At 42.5% G+C, this 20,410-nt stretch overlaps 1 protein-coding gene across 11 annotated transcripts in view; it reads right to left on the reverse strand.

Annotated features, from left to right (window-relative positions):
* ARVCF (ARVCF delta catenin family member) overlaps positions 1-20,410 on the reverse strand; it is a 444,466-nt gene that overhangs the window by 121,191 nt on the left and 302,865 nt on the right. For all 11 annotated transcript variants that reach the window (XM_073313188.2, XM_073313190.2, XM_073313197.2 and 8 more), the window contains one exon: positions 6,889-7,493. In XM_073313188.2, the coding sequence (XP_073169289.1) occupies positions 6,889-7,493 (605 nt within the window). The remainder of the gene's footprint in view (positions 1-6,888; positions 7,494-20,410) is intronic.

Below are 20,410 nucleotides of genomic sequence, written 5' to 3' on the forward strand. Positions count from 1 at the left end.
AATCCAATTTAAAAAAAATACTTTTACAAGTCACCTTTAAAAGTAAGCAGGGGACCTATTTTACCATAGAATCAAAATGCATTTCTCTCACCCCAACTTACTGTGGAACCCATTGTAAATAAACCTGTGCACATTCCTCATGAACAGAGCACAATATGTCAATTTGCTCCTTTTAATAGCAATTCAACTTGCAGCAAGGACCAGTTAAAAAGAAATTCCATCGTTGTTTTTATCTTCCCTAGTTATAATAGGGGACAAATGTTAAAAATTCATTTTTAGGTATAGAAACTTTTAGTGTCCCTTTATGAATGAAGCCTTCACTCAATGCACTAGTTTGTGGAATGCAGGCAGACGTTAATTAGTCTTGTATTTGACATACTTTGGTGGTTTAATTCTTTTTTTAAATATGCATTTTAGACATACAGAGACACATCCAAAAGAGCTTCAGCATCGGTCTAAAATTCTGCCAGGTCTCATTTGCCAGGAAAAATGATTTAGTGTCAATCGTTCATAGGGTTGCCAACTTTATACTCGCACAAAACAGAACACTCTTACTCAGCTCCCTCCCCCACTCACTCCATCCCCCCTCCCTCTCCCAACCCTCACTTACTCGCTCATTTTCACCAGGCTGGCTGAGGGGCTTGGGGTGTAAGAAGGGGCGAGAGCTCCGGCTGGGGTGTGGGCTCTGGGGTGGGGCTGGGGATGAGGAGCTTGGAGTTCAGGATAGGGCTCTGGGCTGGGGCAGGGCGTTGGGGTGTGGGCTCCGGCTGTGGGTGCAGACTCTCAGGTGGGGCTGGGGATGAGGGGTTTGAGGTGTAGGAGAGTGCTCCAGGCTGGGACTGAACTGTTCAGAGGGCAGGAGGGGGATCAGGGCTGGGGTGCAGGGTGTGTGTGTGACGGCTCCAGATGGAGGTGTGGGGTGCAGGAAGGGTTTCTAGGCTGCGGCAGAGGGGTTGAGGTGTGGGGCTGGGGATGAGGGGTTTGGGGTGTAGGAGGGGGCTTCAGGCTGGGACCGAGGGATTCAGAGGGGGATCAGGGCTGGGGCAGGGAGTTAGGGCGTGGGGGGGTGAGAGCTCTGGCTGAAGGTTGCGGGCTCTGGGCTGGGACTGAGGATGAGAGGTTGGGGTGCAGGAGGGTTCTCCAAGCTGCGATCAAGGGGTTCAGAGGGCAGGAGGGGGATTAGGGTGGGACAGGGAGTGGGAAGGGGTTGGGGTGCAGACTCCGGGCCACGCTTACCTCAGGCAGCTCCCGGAAGCAGCGGCATGTCCCCCTGCTGGCTTCTATGCGGAAGTGTGACCAAGCAGCTCTGTGTGACTGCAATTCCTGGCCAATGGGAGCTGCGAAGCTGGCGTTTGGGGCAGGGGTAGGGTGCGGAGCCCCCTGGCTGCCCCTATGTATAGGAGCCAGAGGGGGGACATGCTGCTGCTTCCAGGAGCCGTGTGGACCCAATACAAACAGGGAGCCTGCCTTAGCCCTGCTGCACCGCCAACCGGCCAGCAGTGCTGACTGGAGCTACCAGGGTCACTTTTCGACACCTGGCAGCCCTAGTTGTTCACTAGTCCAAGTGATAGTGCATGGAGAATTGCACTCATTACCGCAGGTCAGGTTTTGAAATTTTTGCACCTGATGCTGTTTATGTTTGTGTTTTACCTCCTTCAAGAGAACGCAAACTCAGCGTCTTGTCAGTTACACTCCAGTGTTGGGGACATGGCGTTAATATCAATAAAAGTTGCCTGAATTCTGAATTTTACAGACCGAGGGGCCCATTCTAAAAATGTGTATGATCCCAACAAACACTCTCAATATAGAGAGCCAGAATGGCAGACTGACTTTACAAAACACACACAGCCACATGCACAGGAGTGCAAACAAATGGAAAAATTGCCTTTGTACACGCATCTGTATTTGAAGATCTGAATCCCCCCCCCCATCGCCCCAATTTATATTCAAATACAACTGATTTAAATTAGGCCAGTGATGAGAAGAGTGTGAGAACACTGTCAATAGCTGGCTGATCGGAGAGTGGATAAAACTTCCACCAACTGGGAAAGGCAATGTGCAGATATAACCCACCTGACTAGGATCCTCTACTTAGAGAGAGTTAGATCACTTCAACACAATGCAGTAGACCTAGATGACTAGCTTTTATCCAAGTTTTCTGGGATGGAATGGGAGTAAGTCCAGTAACTCTGCCACCAGGTATAGATCAAGAAGTTTATTATTTTAAACTCTAGTAACATCTTAATGCAGCAATAGCGGAGAAGAACCTTCATTTAAAAATAAAATAAAAAAAAAAAATAAAAAAAAGTCTTACACTTGGATTTCTGCCATGATCTGGGTAAGCATCTAAACAAGAGTCCAGCTCATTCCCATCTCCACACAATGAAGGAGCAGAAGATGCTGTGGTTTAATGAAGTACATAGTGATCTGTTCCCAAGCATTCTATTTGGCATTATGTTTGTTGTGTGTAATTTATTCCTAGAATTATCTACCTTTACTGAAAATGACATGGGACAAAATAAATTCGCTGGTCTTTTCCAAACTCCAGGGAATATTTGTGGACACCGAAAAATCTCCACACACAATTAATCCCTGCTCAGGAATTGGATGTTGGAACTGGAGCAGCATGCGGGTTGGCAAAACCAGTGCAGATCTGAGGTATTTCTAGAGCATCTATCACAGGCATGTTTCAATTTAACTCACAGATAATACCAAGGTCACTGACAAATGCAAAAAGTCCTGTGCCTGGTTCAGGCCCAAAGGCCCCAGTCTTAAAGAAGACAATTCAGAAGGGTTAGATTTGTTCCAATTTCCTCCTCTGTATGCAAGGTTTTATAGTTTCTCTTGTGGAAGTGATTAATTCCAGGTCTACTTTGGTTTGGGATCAACCATTCCCCTATTTAACACCCCTTCCCTGGCATTCCTCCGTGAGCAGTACCTTCCCTGCAGGTATTGATGAGAATCACTGTATGTCTTGTCCTCATACAACACTGTGCTGAGAGAAGTCTCATATGGTGTGTGTTAAGAATAGGCACCACCAACCTCAACCTCCTTTATTCTACCTGCCTGTGAAGACGAATTGCTCACAATGTGCTTTTATCCTTTAATTTTTCTGCTATTTGCGCCACTAGCAGCATACATTGCCCTGGGACTTGCCTTCCTCTGAAGGATCAGGTATGGGTTATTGCCAAAGACTGGATATTAAAAGTGTTATCAGACACTTCCATCACTACTTATTTAGGCCTAAATGGAAAGAGGACTATTTAACATCTCAGGGCCATACAAGGACTATTTAACATCTCAGGGCCATACAGTGGCCTGTATAAAACGAAGCTTGATCTTGCTCCTATTTCTAGAGAACAAATATCCACAACACAAACTGCCACCACAGTCTGCGACCTTGGGCGATAGTTTTAACGGACAGTCGAAGATTGAATGGCATGAAAACTAACCTGCCATCTTGTCTCAAATTTAAAAAGATCCCTCCCAGTTTTCTTTGAGGCACAATGGTTGAAGCTTCTATTACCATCATCATCCTATTCTATGCATAGAGGACTTCAGCTTCCAGTGCCATCTATTTATTACCTTTTATGGGCACAGTGATGCTGGTAAACCAGGTGCCAGCTCTTGCCAAGTCTGCAGGCACCAGCAGAGCACTGACAAATTCATAGCTGGAAGCCAGACCAGCTCACCTATATGTTAATATTGTTCAAGATAGGTGTTAGACTTGTAAAAATGCATTTAGATTCTATAAAATACTTGTAAGTTGCTGTATGCATTAATCTTACTTGAAATGTCTGTATTCCAAGATAAAATATAGGTTTTTTGACCTGGGTTAAGCCCTAAAAAGACATTCAATGCTGATAGATTACTATATCTGACACTTTTTGAATCGCAGACAAACTTCTTCATGTATATATGATTGCTTGCTTTAACCTGTAAAAAACCTTTCATTTCTTTTTCCTACTTTTTAGTTAAATTTATTACAGGCTACCAGTGTTGTCTTTGATAATGAAATCTAAGGTACAAATTGATCTGGGGCACGTGACTGGTCTTTTGGGTCTGGAAGTAGCCTGAATATTTTGCAATTTTTGATATAAGTGACCATTTATCACTAAGTCCAGCTTGCCTGGATGTCAAGATAGACTGGAAATCTCAAGGGGACTGATTGTGACTCCATGGTAAGACTGTTTCAGTGATCTAGGAGTTCACATTTGTTACTGGGTTGATGAAATCTAATAGAACATACTGCCAGTTTGGGGTGTCTGCCCTGAGGTTGGCACTCTTGGTCGTGAGCCACTCCAGACAGTCTGATAGGCAGTAACTTTACTTTTAAGATGAAAAGACTAAAGAGAATTAAAAAGCTGTAATCACGCACTAATTACTTTGGGGCTTCATCATTAAACATGAAGCACTATTTATTGTCATTAGCTTCTTATAGATCAAGGGCATACCTGAGATGTAGGTTTAATTGTTTAAATATTTCTTTGAATAGTTGTAAATGTCTAAGAGCAACTATTTTATGAAGTAGCTCTCATTCACTCCTTTTACGTTTTCACAAGCTAAACTTTACTGCCACATTCAGATTAATTGCTTGTCAAAGCCCCTTGATCATATGAAATATGGAAAAACAACAAAAGAAATGCAAAACAAAACCTGTAAATTGGTCCTAACAAGACTGCAGTGGAACAATAAATCAAAGGGATGTTTCAAAACTTTTGAAAATGCAAAATTGATAGGTTCTAAGAGAGTATTTAGTTGTTCATCCTGCATGCAGTTTGCAAAATGGCAACAAAAATTGAAGTCCCCTGTTGCCTGACTGCTTTTAACAAGGGCTATAAAATAAAATTTTGCCTCAAGGTAACAGAGAGGTTATTCGAGTTTGGTAGATCAATCAATATTTCAGTACCCATCAACTGCCAGATTAGTGTTCATTTCAACCCCCAATGTATGCAAGTGTGAGAGAGAAAGAGTTAGCCTGCGAGACTGCAGGCTTGCATCATGTAGAATTTCCAGAAGCTCCTGTACAGCTCTGGCTTCTTTTCTTTTTTCTCTTTTTCGTTTGTTGGTGCCAGTTTGGTGGCATTTGCTTTTGTGTCTCTTCAGAAGGAATCTCCAATGGAGGGGTCAATGGAACTAGATCCAGGTTACTGTACTCAAGATTTTAACTTATTTTAAATGATAAATAATGGAAATTAAGCAGACATCTTCATAGACGGACCAGGCTTGTATTCTAACTAGATCAACCCAGAAGAGGGGGGGAGGGGGAAGGAGGGAGACACAACAAATGACAAGTCATTATATGTCATAGCTAGAAATGACACACGCTTTCAAGGTTTAGAAAGCCAATGAGTGATTTCAACTGGAAAGAAATCCCTTGCTCTCAAGCACGGTTTTTCTCACAAGAACCAGTTCCTGCAAGCCTGATGTGGATGACAGAAGTTCCAGAATGCTTAGCAAAACGTGAGCTGTGACAGAAAGCAGAACATCTCCCACGAAAGTGGTTAGAGCAGAAGTAATCTGTGACTTGCCTCTCTAGTTGTGTTAAGGGTAATACATATGTTGTCTTCTTCCCTTCTTGTGGTTTGACACTACTAAATAATGGCCCAATTTTCATGCACTTCCTATGAAGTGCTGAGCACCCTTATCTCCCAGCTGGGTTCAACTGGGAGCAGAGCGTGCTGCATATCTCACCAGATTATACTTATTAGAAGCGGTATTCCTTCAGCAACATGGAACGACAGGCCCTAAGCCTCTTAGAACTGTAACCAGAGAGTTGATAATTTTAACATTCCTGTTTGGCAGATAGATACATTCGGGCCCTGCAAAATTCTCACAAATGTACTAGCCCATTTTCCCCTTGGTACTGGACGGGAAGACAACACAATATAGTCACAAAAACTGTCTCTTTACAAATAAAAATGCAACATAGCCCTTTGTAAGAGTCATCACTTTCTCTTTCTAAATATAATCTAAAATGAAGCTGCCCTGCAATTTGGGGAAAGGATCCTTGCACACAGAGCATATATCATTTTTCACATAGTGTTTGGTGACATATATTGCAGGGTTATCTGGTTTGTGGTAAACAAGCTGGTCTTCCCTAGGAAAGCCCACTGCCTCATGAGAGCCAACTTTTCTCCGAAGGGGCCCACTCAAACTCCCTGTCCCTCAGGATTCCAGGGAAGGGCTGTAAGAGCATTGACTGGGAGACACCAAATTCCTTTGGGAAAGTCATCTCCACACCCAGAATCAGAATTAAAAATTGAAAACCCAAGCTAGAGTTTTACACTCATTCCTTTTTTTTTTTTTTTTTTGCTTATGTTAAGTAATTTTGATTTCTTCTGATTATAAAAGGTTAGTTGTTCATGGAAAGACCACACTGATTGCAACTGTGCCTGTTTTTGCTGCTCAGTCATTCCAGAAGTTTATGCAGACTATTAGAGGTTAATATTTTATGCTTAAAATCAGGTTTCAGAGTAACAGCTGTGTTAGTCTGTATTCACAAAAAGAAAAGGAGTACTTGTGGCACCTTAGAGACTAACCAATTTATTTGAGCATAAGCTTTCGTGAGCTACAGCTCACTTCATCGGATGCATACTGTGGAAACTGCAGAAGACATTATATACACAGAGACCATGAAACAATACCTCCTCCCACCCAGCAGGAAAGTGGGGTGGGAGGAGGTATTGTTTCATGGTCTCTGTGTATATAATGTCTTCTGCAGTTTCCACAGTATGCATCCGATGAAGTGAGCTGTAGCTCACGAAAGCTTATGCTCAAATAAATTGGTTAGTCTCTAACGTGCCACAAGTACTCCTTTTCTTTATGCTTAAAATAAATCATTAAAATAACTGTAGAGAGGATAGCAAACATTCGGCAGGATTTTACCTTCCTTTGTGAGGTCTCCCCCTCTCAGGCACCCCTGCAGATGTCCTTCGGTTCACTGTGGAGTAATCTGGGTCCAGTTCATACCCTTCATCATCTACCCCAAGGCTGCGGTTATCGTCCTCCAGCCCATAAGGCTCTGGCTGGAAACGTTCTGGCTGGGAGCGATTCAAGTCAATGTTGCTGCCTGTTGGCACTTGGGGCTGGGCGATGGGACCATAGTTATCCCTTCTGCTTGGCAAGGTGAAACTACCATCCTCTGGCCGGTAACTGTTTCCTGGCATGTAAGCATAGCGAGGACGGTAGTTGATGCCACGGGACAAGCTGCCATAATTGTCAGCTAGGTCTCCGTAGCCATCGTGGCTGATAAAGGGGCGATACTGGCTATCGTGGCCGTCGGGATAAGAATCGTAGCTATTGTAAGATCTGGTCAACGTGGACGAAGCTTGTGGTGTGATGTAACGCTCACCATTCTTCATGTATCTTCTGTCTATTGAATCTGTGTAGCTGCCCATGGGAGAGGAGCTGTCCATTACAGGCAGGCCATCAGGCCCCAGGGGGACCTGGCGTACTGTTCTAGTGGTGACTGTTTTGACCATTTTTGTGACCTGTGAAGCAGAAACCAATACAGATGTTAACGTTTTCCTTCTGTCTGGCTCCAAGTTTTAGGATGAGTACAAGGGAAATTCCTCGTGAGGAGATCTAAAACTAGACTAGAAAACACTAGAAAACATACTGCAAGTGAAATCCTGGCAGGCAGTAGGTTACCTAATGACTTATAAAATTCCATACCAGCCTTAGGATGCTGTTTTAGCAATTAGAAAATTGAGCTTATATGAAGGTGGAGCGTCAAAGGGGACAGAATTTAAGGTTGTTAATATTCTAGTTACAAATAATACAACCTTTTCTCCCTTAAGCTCCACTCCTCTACCCCTCATACCGAACCCCTACAAAAAACCATTGACTGCTCTCCGTTACATGGCGTTATTTTAGATTGCCACCAGTGTAAGACGGTCATTATTGCAGCCATCCCAAACTGTACCCATCTAGATCACCTTTTGCAGAGTTTCAGACACTTCTATTGAAGTTATGTTTATGCACAGTATTACTTTTGTTTTCATATGATTTTTTCCTCCTTATAAATCCTGTTTATTCCAACCTCAAGTGGGTTTAGACTGTTTGGGTATTTCACTCTGATCATCCAAAGACATGAAAAAATAAATACAAGGAGACCAAAAAGAGTCAAAGGTGTAAACATGACCCAGTCACAGCCCAACATTAAACAATGTTAAGCGAGGTTCAGGGTTTGGCATACAGAAATTTCACCCAATGTAGTACTATGGCCAACACACTAGGAACCTTCATTAAAGATACAGAAAACACTTTATGTTTCAAATGCCTTAACTATTAAATAAAGCTTTCATTTTAACAACATCTCTTCGTCTCTTTAGCTGGAGAGAGTATTTAGAACAGGGGTGGGCAAACTTTTTGGCCTGAGGGCCACATCTGGGAATAGAAATTGTATGGCGGGCCAAGAAAGCACAGAAAATTGGGGTTAGGGTGTGACGGGGGGTTAGGGCTCTGCTTGGTGGTGTGAGCTCTGGGGTGGAGCTGGGGATAAGGAGTTTGGGATAGAGAAGGGTGCTCTGGGCTGGGATCAAGGGGTTAGGAAGGCAGGAGGGGTAGGAGTGCGGGAAGGGGTGCAGGTTCTGGCTGGGGGTGTGAGCTCTGGGGTGAGGCTGGGATGAGCCGTTTGGGGTGCAGGGTGCTCCGGACTGGGATCAAGGGGTATGAAGAGCAGGAGGGGGACGGGAGGTTGGGGCACGTGGAGAGGCTCAGGGATGCAGGCTCCAAGCGGCGCTTACTTCAAGCAACTCCCAGAGCAGGGGCATGTTTCTTTCTCCAGCTCCTAGGCAGAGGCGCTGCCAGGTGGCTCTGCATGGTGCTCCATCTACAGGCACCACCCCTGCAGCTCCTATTGGAGCACAGGAGGGGGCCATTGGTGCATGTAGGAGCCAGAGTGGGGCCTTGCCGTGGCTTCCAGGAGCCGCGTGGTGCGGCCCCGACCCAGTGCCCTGGCTGGAGTGCCGGAGCAGGGCAAGGCCCAGACCCCACTCCCCAGTGGGAGTTCGCAGGCCGGTTTAAAATGGTTCGTGGCCTGCATCCAGCCCGCAGGCGGTAGTGTGCCCACCCCTGATTTAGAAGGAAAAATTACTTTGTCAGACAGTCTCTTTAATGGTATTAAAGATGGTAATAATGGTCCTTTTGGGAGAAAGAGAAAAAGTTAATTGAGATAGGCTAGAGCTGTCATTGCTGCTTTTGTTGAAGTCCAATCTTATTTCCTATAAAGACAAAACAAGACCAACATGCATAAAGGGGTCAGGAATAGAACAGCAAAGATAGAAAACACAGTTTCTGTCTCTGGAGTTGACTAATTTACAACCTCATTGCTGAAAACAGCAGGCACATCACATGGTCTTGTCTTAGCCACCCTGAGACCTGACAAACTTATACCAGCTTCCAGCTGTTTAGGGCATTGCATCAGCTGCCTCTTTCTGGTCACAAGCTTACTGCTGCATTGCAAAATATAGTCTTGCTACCTGCAGTAGCAAGTGGCTAATATACACTATTTTAAAGCTATACTAGTACAAGGAAGATATTGTTGCTCATATAAGGAGGTTATAGAGTAATGTAATTTCTGTCATTAGAAACACTGGGGTGAGAGGGAGAATACACTAGCTTATATTACCCGTTGGAAAAGAACAAAAATAAATGAGAGATTTTTTAAACCAAATATTAGAAACTATGGAGAGAGAGTTAAAAGGATAAGTGTAAGTATGTTATACTTTTCTTAATCTAAACTGCATAATGCTGTATATACATGGAGTAAAATAGCAGATATTAAATCTGTTTCTGGTATGTTCAATGGCTCAGAAGCCCACATTGAGAGATTTTGATTTACAGCCTTTGATTAAAAAAATATTGATCACTGACCAGATTAGCCAAGCCACTGTTAAAACAATACTAGAGCACATCTTTTGAAGCAGCTCCAGACATATCCTCCAGCCAGATGTTTTGACACAAAGCGTGAACAGGAAAATTTCACCCAAACAGCATTTTCCCCAGAGACATCTGCAGCCAAATGATACTTCAGCCTAATGAAATAATGAAGTCCTGTACGTCTGTAAAATGGCAAGAATGGCTCCCCACCAACAGCATAATTAAACAGCATCATGAACCAAATATCAACAGGATCTTTTCTGTCATTAGGACAAGAGCTGAAGGAAATTCCTTCAGCGTCCTGAGGGTTTGCCTTAGTAATTAGTGTCCTCCCTGCAGTTTAATCTATTTTTGTGTTCTGGTAAGCTAAAAGAAAGAGAACCACACCTAAAAGAGAAATAATAGTATCACTGAATTAATAGGATCTGGCCGTTCATTTTTGTTTCATGGTATTTGCACGACACAATCAGAAGTTTTATGTATTAACATCAGCGTCATCCAATAAAAGGAGCTTCTACAGAAAAAGAGAGCATAGGTTAAAATAAGTACTGCAAATAACTTAGGGAGCTGTTAGTATCTGGATATGAAAGTAAGCAGTATATTTAAGTACCATCCTCTCCAACTCCAAACACAAAACTATATTAAAGTGCTAGAAAACAATCTCTCAGGGTTGGTGCATGCGGGGACTTTTCTATAGCAGCAAGACACAACGTTACAGTTTTTGGTAGCCTTGAATTTTCAGAGCAGAATCCAGGAACAAGATACAGTGAGAGAGGGTTAAAGTAGTTTTAAAAAGATTTCTGCATACTGAAAGACAGCAAGGGCAATCCTACTGGGTGCAAAAAGTGGGGTCCCCTCTTTTTAGCTCTCCTAAGAACATAAATAGCAACTATACGCTCACAAAACTTTTACTCTCTGCACTATTAAACACAAGTCAGGTAGCATCCTAGAACGCTGATTTGTGTTTTTAAGAATCCTGTTGCCACATGTGTGCAATTTCTGTTTGTAATGTTTAATTTATTCCTAAAATTATCAACATCAGACACAATGTGAGACAGCCAATACACGCATGGGTGGGCTATGACTATAGCACAAAAAGTGGGAAACAGGTTTTGATCCACAGAACAGAAGATCCTTGGTACCAAAAGAAAAAAGAAGGGGGGGAGGGGAAGGTTATGCAGAGGGAAGAGGACACAATGAACATCCACATCTGCCAAAAAAATTCCATTGTCAATTCTCTTGGAGCTTGTCTAATTTCCCCCTTCACGTTCATTTTTTTGCTGCAGAATGAAATAATTCTTATTTGGAAGATAAAAGAAAATAGCATTTGTTTTTCTCTAGCAAAGCTGCTTACAAAGCTTCTGTAAAAAATTAAGATCCAAATTATTTTATATATTTAAGGTTACAACCAAAACATTTTAAAATCAGTTCTTCAGCAACTTATTATGCATTATTTAGTATGTGTGTTAAGGTAGCATTTAGAGGTCTCAGCCAAGATTGGTAGGTATCCTGCTGGTACCCGACATACATTAGTGTCCCCAGGGATATTTTGATCTTTGAAATAAGCACATGTACAATGTTACATACTCTGTGTCTTTCGTCTGTTATAGCCATAATGCCCATAGCACTCTTTTAGAATAGTTATATAAATAATTATAATGTGTCTGCTAGTCATGCAAACCATCCTAGAACCCAGAAGGCAACAACCATGTGGAAGCAGATTAAACATAATGGTGCTAGCACAATTTCAACCCCAGTGTTTGCCAAAAGCCATGTGATTCCCAACCAACACCTGAAAGAATTGGGACATCCAGAAAGACCCTGTACAGATCAACCAAAAGGAACATTCTTCCATTTGTGTATTAATGTCAATCTTTATCTTAGCATAACCAGTGGTAAAATAATGAAAAATCAAGGTGGTTTTCTCTGTACAGGGTCTATTTCCAGAGAAGGGATAACAGGAGTTTCTACTAGTATCTCTGTCACAGGGAGGAAGTGCATCTAGTGATTGTTTTAACTCCTTTTCTCACCTGCAGCACAATGAAAGGAAGCTTTTAGAAACAACTAGTCAGAACACAAAGCAAGTTCCATTTATTAGGCTTCTAATCAAGAAAAAACCAAAAAACAAACAAACAAAAAAACCAACCCTCACTGCAGGAAATTTAACTCAATGGAATGTTTCATCCATATTCCCTTCAGGGACACAGCCAGAGTTGACAGGCTGATAATGTAGCAAGATCCTCTCCTTATATATTTTTGTTCCCCTGATACGAATACACTAATAATAAAGACTAAAAGCCATCCCAATTGAGATCTACCACATGCTGCACCTTTTATTCTAAAGCATGCCAAAGCTCTTCACAGACCACGGGCCCAACCTAGCACAATACTTACTGGCCCAAACAGTCCCATTAAATTCAACGGGACTCCTCATCTGAACCACTGATTTTTCAGTTTGATGGATGAACAGAATAGATTTGGCTTGTTTCAAACAAACTGAATTTTGTTTCGTTTTTCTTTATACCGAAGTAGTTTTGTTTGGGTCCCATGAAACGTTTCAAGATTCATTTCAAAATGACATTTCTAAAATGTTAAAATGATAAAAAACCCATTTCAACTTTTGGGTTTTTTCGTCTGAAACTATTTGCTGAATTTGACCCAAAACTTGCATTTTTCAGCAGATTTACTAATAAACTGAAGAACTTTGCCTAACTCTATTTCTAAGTTTCTGCAAGATCAGGCCCTATATACATACATATACACTTTACCAACCACTGCAACACAGTTCCCTCTGTGGTAGAGATGGTTTAACAAGCCATAGTAGCATTATGTAACATTTCGGAGCAGGAAGTGAAGAATCAGTACACTTAATCAACTGAAAGTATATCCTCAGTCCTCTTAAAAGAAAAATAGAGATATTCCACACATTTGCGAGAAGCAAAAGAATGGGGAAAAACAGGTGAGCACACTGTGCATGATGAGCACAACTGCCACAGCATTGGGCTTGTTACTGGTCAGCCAACTGTTCAACTCTTATCCTGGAAGGTCTACAATTTGTATTATGGGAATGCCTAAAGGCTCCACCCAGGAAGACACTCTCTGATACACTCAAATGTAGTTTTTGGATGGATTACCTAGTCTAGAAGTTCTCAGCCTTTTCCATACGGTGACTCCATAGTACATCAGAAAAAAGACTTTTCTTTGGGACAATTCTCCATAAAGAGAGGGTGGTTTCAGCTCCCTAGAGCTTGTTCACAATCCCCAGGCTGAGAATTGCTGATCTAATCTAGGTTAGATTTAAATTAAAGTGAGGGTAGAATTTTCAAAAGTGCCTAAACCCCATTTTCAAAAGGTATTTGGGTATTGCTCTGCTCAGCGTTGACTTAGGAAGTCTAACAATCATTGCCAAAAAGGAATTCCTAAATTACTTTCAAATATGAGCTTTAGGCTTCCTAAATTAGGGCATGCCTAAAAGATGAGTTAGTGTGAAGCAAACTGGGATGGAAATCTACAACACTCCCGTGTGCCCCACACTCAACTGACCATGTGAACTCTGCTGTTGTGTATTTAAAGTCCCTTAGTGTGCTGTCCACATGGACAGCTAGTGCACAGCATGCTGGAGTGCTGTAGATTTACATCTGAGCTTACCATACAATAAGCATTCACGCAAACCTCCCTGTGGGCACTTTTGAAATTGTATTTCAAATCCAGCTAGATAATATTTTTTTAAAAATGAAAATGTCAATTAAATTGTGTATTTGTCAGCCTTGACACTATTTACAAGGTAACAATTTTTTATATTTAATTTGAGGCCTATGTAGTATAGCAATATTTCCTCCAGTTCTCTTTCTGGAAATGCATTTGCCAACAGAACCCAACGGAAACATTTATACTTCAAAAACCTGCATGCTTTTCTTTCCTGCCTTGAAGTCACAGGAACAGCAAATGAGAAAACAAACTGGAAAAAAAACAAACCAAACGACAGCAATTATTGTAAATGACCCCAAATTAGAGGTGACTGGATAGATAAGCTCAGAGTGCATATTAGTGCCTCAAAGCATGTGAAGTGCAAACATTAATACAGAGAAAGATCCTATCACGATTTTGTTTAAACGGCTTGCCTGTGTACAAATGAAGCCACTTGATTAAGTAGTGCCTATAATTCCTACATTCCATGTTGTGGGGTTTTAAAAAAAACAAAAACAAAAAAGACAGCTCAGATTAATTAAATATTTTATAGAAACTGACCGGACAAGAGAGAGTTTGTGTCATACAATAGAAACAGGAAAGAAGGAAGAATTCAAGGATAAAAACACTGACATTTCCAAGTGCTTATTTTTGAACTATAGACTGTAAAATTATCAGGCCAAATGGGTTCAAGGCTTTACCTTTCTGTTAAATGCTGGGTAAGAACCGACCCTGCACAGTTTCAAAAAGGCAGTTCAAACTTTCCCCCTCTTCCACTTAAATTTGACATTTTCAAAGAGGCCTAAGCGAGTGAAGTACTCAACTCCCACTGAAACTCATTCCTGCTGCAGTGCCTACCTCCCCTTAAAGCCCTTTCAAAAAACTCTGCTTAAGTGTATGGCTGTACTGTGGAGCTAAGTGCCACCTCAGGAATCTAGGGCTTAAATCACAAGCCCTTTCAATCCCCACAATGGGAGGAGCAGGTATTCCATCCCTTGGCAAGATCAGGCCCCTGGTGAGCACTGAAAAGCATGAGGCAGAGTGTGTATGTTCTCAATGGATGGCTTTTATTTTTAAACACAAAAACCAAATAAAGAAGCCTATCTAAAAACATAGGTACATTGTTTTATACAAAAAGAGGATCAAAATCTCTCTTGGAAAGCATTTAGCATTCCAATGCATAGGAGAATAAATATCCAGAAATGGAGAAAAGAACATTTTATATATATCTAAAACCCCACAGAAATAATTTGGCTTACTTTATTCAGTGCTCTTCAACCACTTAAGAACAGGCTTCATTTAATCTGCCGCAGTATTCCTATGCTAGAAACTAAATGTGGTAGCTTCCTCCCCAAGGTGACCTTCACTGTTTTAATGTTCTAGATATTTGCCTTCCAGGATAGATTGTAAAGTTGAGATGGAGTATATCAGATACATCCTTTGTGCCGTGAATGATATGCAAAGACCAAGCCAGCAAGGTACGTACACTAAACAAAGAGAAATAGTTTGGAGAGCAATCACAGAAAGTACATTTCAAAATGCGGAATGAAAGAAGGTGTTCTCCATTTAAAAGATGGCAATTATTGAGTTCTATTAACCCTTCTTCTTAACACAACTCACCGCAATAGGAAGTTTTAAAGAGAAGAAGCAGAAGAAAGGAAAAGCACAATGTCAAATTTCAGTGCCTCTGAGTTGAGGCTATTTACTTTAATTATACTTTGAAAAAAACAGTAGCATATTATGGACCTGAAACAACAGGTATAAAAGAGAGCACAAGGGAACAGTATTGTGCAGGAGCATTCACATTTACATCAGCCACTACATTTTAATTCTAGCCCTAAGTCTCAAATGCAAAATTAAAGTGAATAAAGCCTTCAACTACCAGAAGTGGGGTTCCAAAGAGGATGGAGCTAGGCTGTTCTCAGTGGTGGCAGCTGATAGACCAAGAAGCAATGGTCTCAAGTTGCAGTGGGGAAAAACTTTTTCACTAGGAGGGTGGTGAAACACTGGAATGCGTTACCTAGGGAGGTGGTGGAATCTCCTTCCCTAGAAGTTTTTAAAGGTCAGGCTTGACAAAGCCCTGGCTGGGATGATTTAGTTGGGGTTGTTCCTGCTTTGAGCAGGGGGTTGGATTAGATGACCTCCTGAGGTCTCTTCCACCCCTAATCTTCTATGATTCTATGAAAAGGAATCGAAAACCTAAAAGTTAAAATGCACTCTCAATCTGTGGAACCCAAAAGCATGTTCTAAATAGCACATCAAATTAAGTAATACCAGCGTGAGTTAGTCATGCCAGTCACAGAAACACAGCCAAAATGGTCTCTGAAGAGGTATCCAAAGGTAGGAAGTGGGACCCTGGAAAGCTCCTCGAATGCATTTGGCTGGTGGAGGAGCAGATCATTGGGTTCTCTGGTCTTTAAGACACTGCATTCAGCATAATAGTCAACCTGGCACTGCTGCTCCCTTGAAAGAAAATCTGATTGGGGGAAGTGGCTGGCAAGGCACTTCCCAGAAGAACATTCCCTGCTGTGAGGGTGAAAGGAAGCCTTGCCCTAGGTATGAAGGCTCAGCCTAAGGCAAAGAACAAAGGGTTGTAGTTTGGAAAAAACACTACAACAAGCTCACTGGCAATCAATTAACTCCAGGTAAAAAGCCTAGTGTAGACATACCCTGAAGCTCCTGTCTGATGGAGGAAGGCATCAGAGCCTGCAGTTGGAGACCTACATGGGGGGGTGGGAGTGGAGGAGGGAAATGGGGCAGAACTGAACTGGCGACTGATGGTTTGTCTGGAAATCTAGAGGGAAATTGATTGGATCATGGGAGGGAAAATAGGTATGTAAAGCGGAACATGATCTGTGCCAGTGCATGGTCGGAGAAAGTCGCAGATGAGGGAAGGGTTAAAATTGGGCTTGAGCCCATTTTGCATAGCATTGTGGGGGTGGGGTGGGGGGGAATTGCAAGGGAAGGTAATGAGCTCCTGGCTGACAGGTGTGGGGAGCGGGATGTAGAGCATGTATATATAGACATAAAACAGGAACCATGTCTATTTTTAATACCACTTTTATTAAAGTAATGCATTAAACATTACATAAAATAGATTTAACGTTTGTGTGTCTGAAGACAGTCCTAATTCTAGTGTATGAAATACTGTTCTTTTAAAAGGGATGCAAAAAAGTGAGTGTACACTTTAAGCAGGGCTAGAGTCAATGTTTTAAGCCGCTGGGGTGATAGCAACTCCTTAGGACTCTTGCTAGTGGTAGTTTTCTAGGGGGGTGTACTGAATTAGCATATCCATACACTGCCATATCCTCTCCCCATCCAACACCACGCTCACCTGGGGAGTTGCATTGGCCCTCGGGGAGCTCCCTAACACAGGGGAAGGTTAACAATTCCCTGCACTGCTGCAAGCACTCCCTCCAGCCTGATTTTCCGCTGCTAGGAGTCCTGGGCCAGGATGTGTGAAAGCCGCTCTAAGTGAATCTATGTCAGCTTTTCATTATTATTTTATTATTGTAGTACTCAGCGTATATGCAATGTGCCCAGCCATTTGATGGTGTCATCATCAGCCAGGTGGAGAGCAGGCAGTCTGTTGTCAAAACAAGTGGGCACTCATCAAGGATGTGACAGTCTGAATTGACCGCAGCTGCATCACGGGTCATTAGAAAACCCTCATTCAAAGAGACTGGCCACACAGTTGCCCTGTCCCATTCAAAACCGGTTCCGAGATGACCACAGGTACCTTGGCAGATTAAACCCTGGTGGACACATGGTTGGGTCAGTGACAAGAGAGCGATTAACAACGGTCATCACTGACCAATTGTTGCGCCAAACAGATTCCACTGTCGCAAATGCCCATAAAGGGCATCGCGAAGACAGGTGAGCTGGTGGGTGGTACTATCGTTGTGCCCGTTGCTCTAGTATCTAAGCCCTTCACAGTCTTCAGTGTATTCATCCTCACCGTGTGAGAAGGGGAAGTCCCATTATTTCCGACTGAGGCACGGAGAGACGGACTGACTTGTCACAAGTCACACAGGAGGCCTGCGGTAGAGCAGGGAATCGAACCTCGGTCTCTGGAGTCCCAGGCTAGTATCTCAACCTCTGGGAGGAAGGACAGTCTATGGTACAAGACTGGGAGTCAGAAGATCTGGAAAATCTGCCCACACACTTCCGGTGGGACTGTGCCTCCATCTCATCTGTGCAGTGGGGACAGTATTTCCACACCTCACAGGGGTAACCACGAAACCGATTTCTTTGAGAGATGCTCAGATACCGCAATGACGGGAGCTATAAAAACACCTAACTAAAATAATGCCAATCGACTTCCAGAGCAAAGCACTGCAAATGAACTGCAACTCTGTCTCCATTTTTGCATTTGCTACCAAGCCAACTATAAGCTGAAGACCACTTGGATTTCTAAGTGGCTGTTAAAAATCTAAACCATATTAAAATATAGAATTAAAAAGTATACACTTTCAAAGATAACTGTGATCCCTTTAAAACCACATTGCCTTTTCTGACCGAATTACACGTGGTTTGGCCAACCTGCATTTTGGACATTTCAACATCACTTCTTGAATCAAAATTGGACTTTAACAGAACTATTCCTTTAGTAAAATGGCTCTTCTACGTTCCAAAATTTCCCTGGCTTTAGTACATAGACTGAAGCGGATTTAACAGTGACATAAATTAAAAGACCATACGGAGGCAGATTAGGGTTTTGTGGGGCCTCAGCAAGGCTTAAACCATGTCAATTTTCTACTCAATTTTATAATGCTTGGGATGTACCTGAAATAGGTTTATTCCTTGATATCACATGTTAATTTAAACATCTTTTTCTGTATAGGATTTTCTTCAGAGCATGGGGAAAAAGGTATGTATGTGAGAGCGTGAGAGAGAACAGGTACAGTATTTGTTTAAGGTATGTGAGGAAGATGGTGAAATAGCAGGTATACCATGTGTGACAGGGTCAGGCCAGATGGCTACAAAAGAGTGGTCGAAGGTAGATACATTAGTTCCAGGTTAAGCAGGTCCCTTTTCCCTGGGTAAAACAGGGACTATTCCAGAACACTCAGGAACTTTCTAGAACTAATTAAGGCAGGCAGGCTAATTAGGACACCTGCAGTCAATTTGGAAGCTGTTAGAATTAATTAAGGCTAATCCGGGCACCTGGTTTTAAAAAGGGTCTCTCTCCAGTTACTGAGGTGCGCACAAGGAGCTGAGAGTGAGAGGGCGTGCTGCTGGAGGACTGAGGAATACAAATGCTATCTGGCATCAGGAGGAAGGCCATGTGGTGAAGATACAGAAGGTGTTGGGAAGAGACCATGGGGAAGTAGCCCAGGGAGTTGTAGCTGTCACACAGGTGTTACACAAAACTCTGTAGACAGCTGTGATCCACAGGGCCCTGAGCTGGAACCCGGAGTAGAGGGCAGGCCCAGGTCCCCCACCATCCCCCCAACTCCGTATTGGATACAGGAGGAGTTGACTTGGACTGTGGGTCCCACCAGCGGGGAAGGTCCCTGGCCTGTCCCCTGACCCACTAGGTGGACCAGCAGAGACTGTGGGGATTGTTCTCCTTCCTTTTCCCCATGCTGGCCAACAATGAGGTTATCTGAGTGACCATCAGATTTGAGCCACGAAAGTGGCCAAACTGAGAGCTACTGTGAATCTCTGAGGCAAGCACAATCCACCAATAAGCGCAGGACCCACCAAGGTAGAGAAGGAACTTTGTCACACATGTAAGAGAAGATTACACTCTTCACGCTATGAGAACAAACACGTTGCTTATCAGCAGTATGACTATTTTGGACAAACTATATCATCCATGTGGCACCCTTATCTAACAGCCATTGTATGGAAAGGAGGCCTCTGCGATTTTTTACAAACTACATTAACCTAAGCCGTGCAAAGAGATACAATGGTAGATGTGACCTAAAGGGTGGAGTCTCAAAATTATGCATTATAATTAGTTTATTAAAAAAGTTACTCCATTTCATCAGCATCTAAATTTATTACTTCCTCCCTGTATACTTTTTTTTGCTAGAAAAAAAAAGACAATATACTGAGTTCAGATCATTTAAAGATGTAAGGCACTGTTTTTAAATCTTAAAATACGGAACTATAAATCCCTCAAATAAAATGGGAGGAGGTGGAGGTGGTTTTTAAATCCTATATATGAACTTACTGGGAAAGGCCAGGGGTTTTTTGGACCATCTAAAGGTGCATTTAGAACAGCCAAAAGAACACACTCCTCAAAATCCTCAAACAGTGTAAACTTGTGCAGCTCTGTTGACTTTAGCAGAATTGTGCCCCTTTAGTTTGAGATCTGACTCTCTGAACTGATATCTTAAGGGATTGCAATTTTGGAATGCCAGTAAACACATGCAAGTGTCCAACAAGGTGACTTCTGTACAACTTTTTTTGGCTGTCCATTTATGTCCAAACTAAGGGGGAAAACAGCTGGACAATCTCGTTTTAATGAATGCTGTTTAATAGTTTTAAAAATAGAAACACCTTTGACCCTTCACTGGACCAAACCCTAGTAAAGATGTCAGCGTAACTGTGGAGGTCCAGAACTTTAGATACAATGCTATTCTAAGAGTTCTGCAAAGCATCCCAGAGAGCTCCAAACACACAAAACTTGTCCCACAGAAAACAGAAACTAACCTGAGACAAGACAAAGTGAGGGGAGTAAACAAGAGCAGAGTGAATGAAGGGGAAGGCAGGCCAGTAGTAACATCTATATTCATAATAACCTACATGGTATTGACAGAGACCATACTGAATCAAACCTGTGTAAGGCCCCGTGTTTGTCATGGAAGTCATGGATTCCGTGACTTTC

Source organism: Lepidochelys kempii, chromosome 15, assembly GCF_965140285.1.
Source record: "Lepidochelys kempii isolate rLepKem1 chromosome 15, rLepKem1.hap1, whole genome shotgun sequence".
NCBI lineage: Eukaryota > Metazoa > Chordata > Testudines > Cheloniidae > Lepidochelys > Lepidochelys kempii.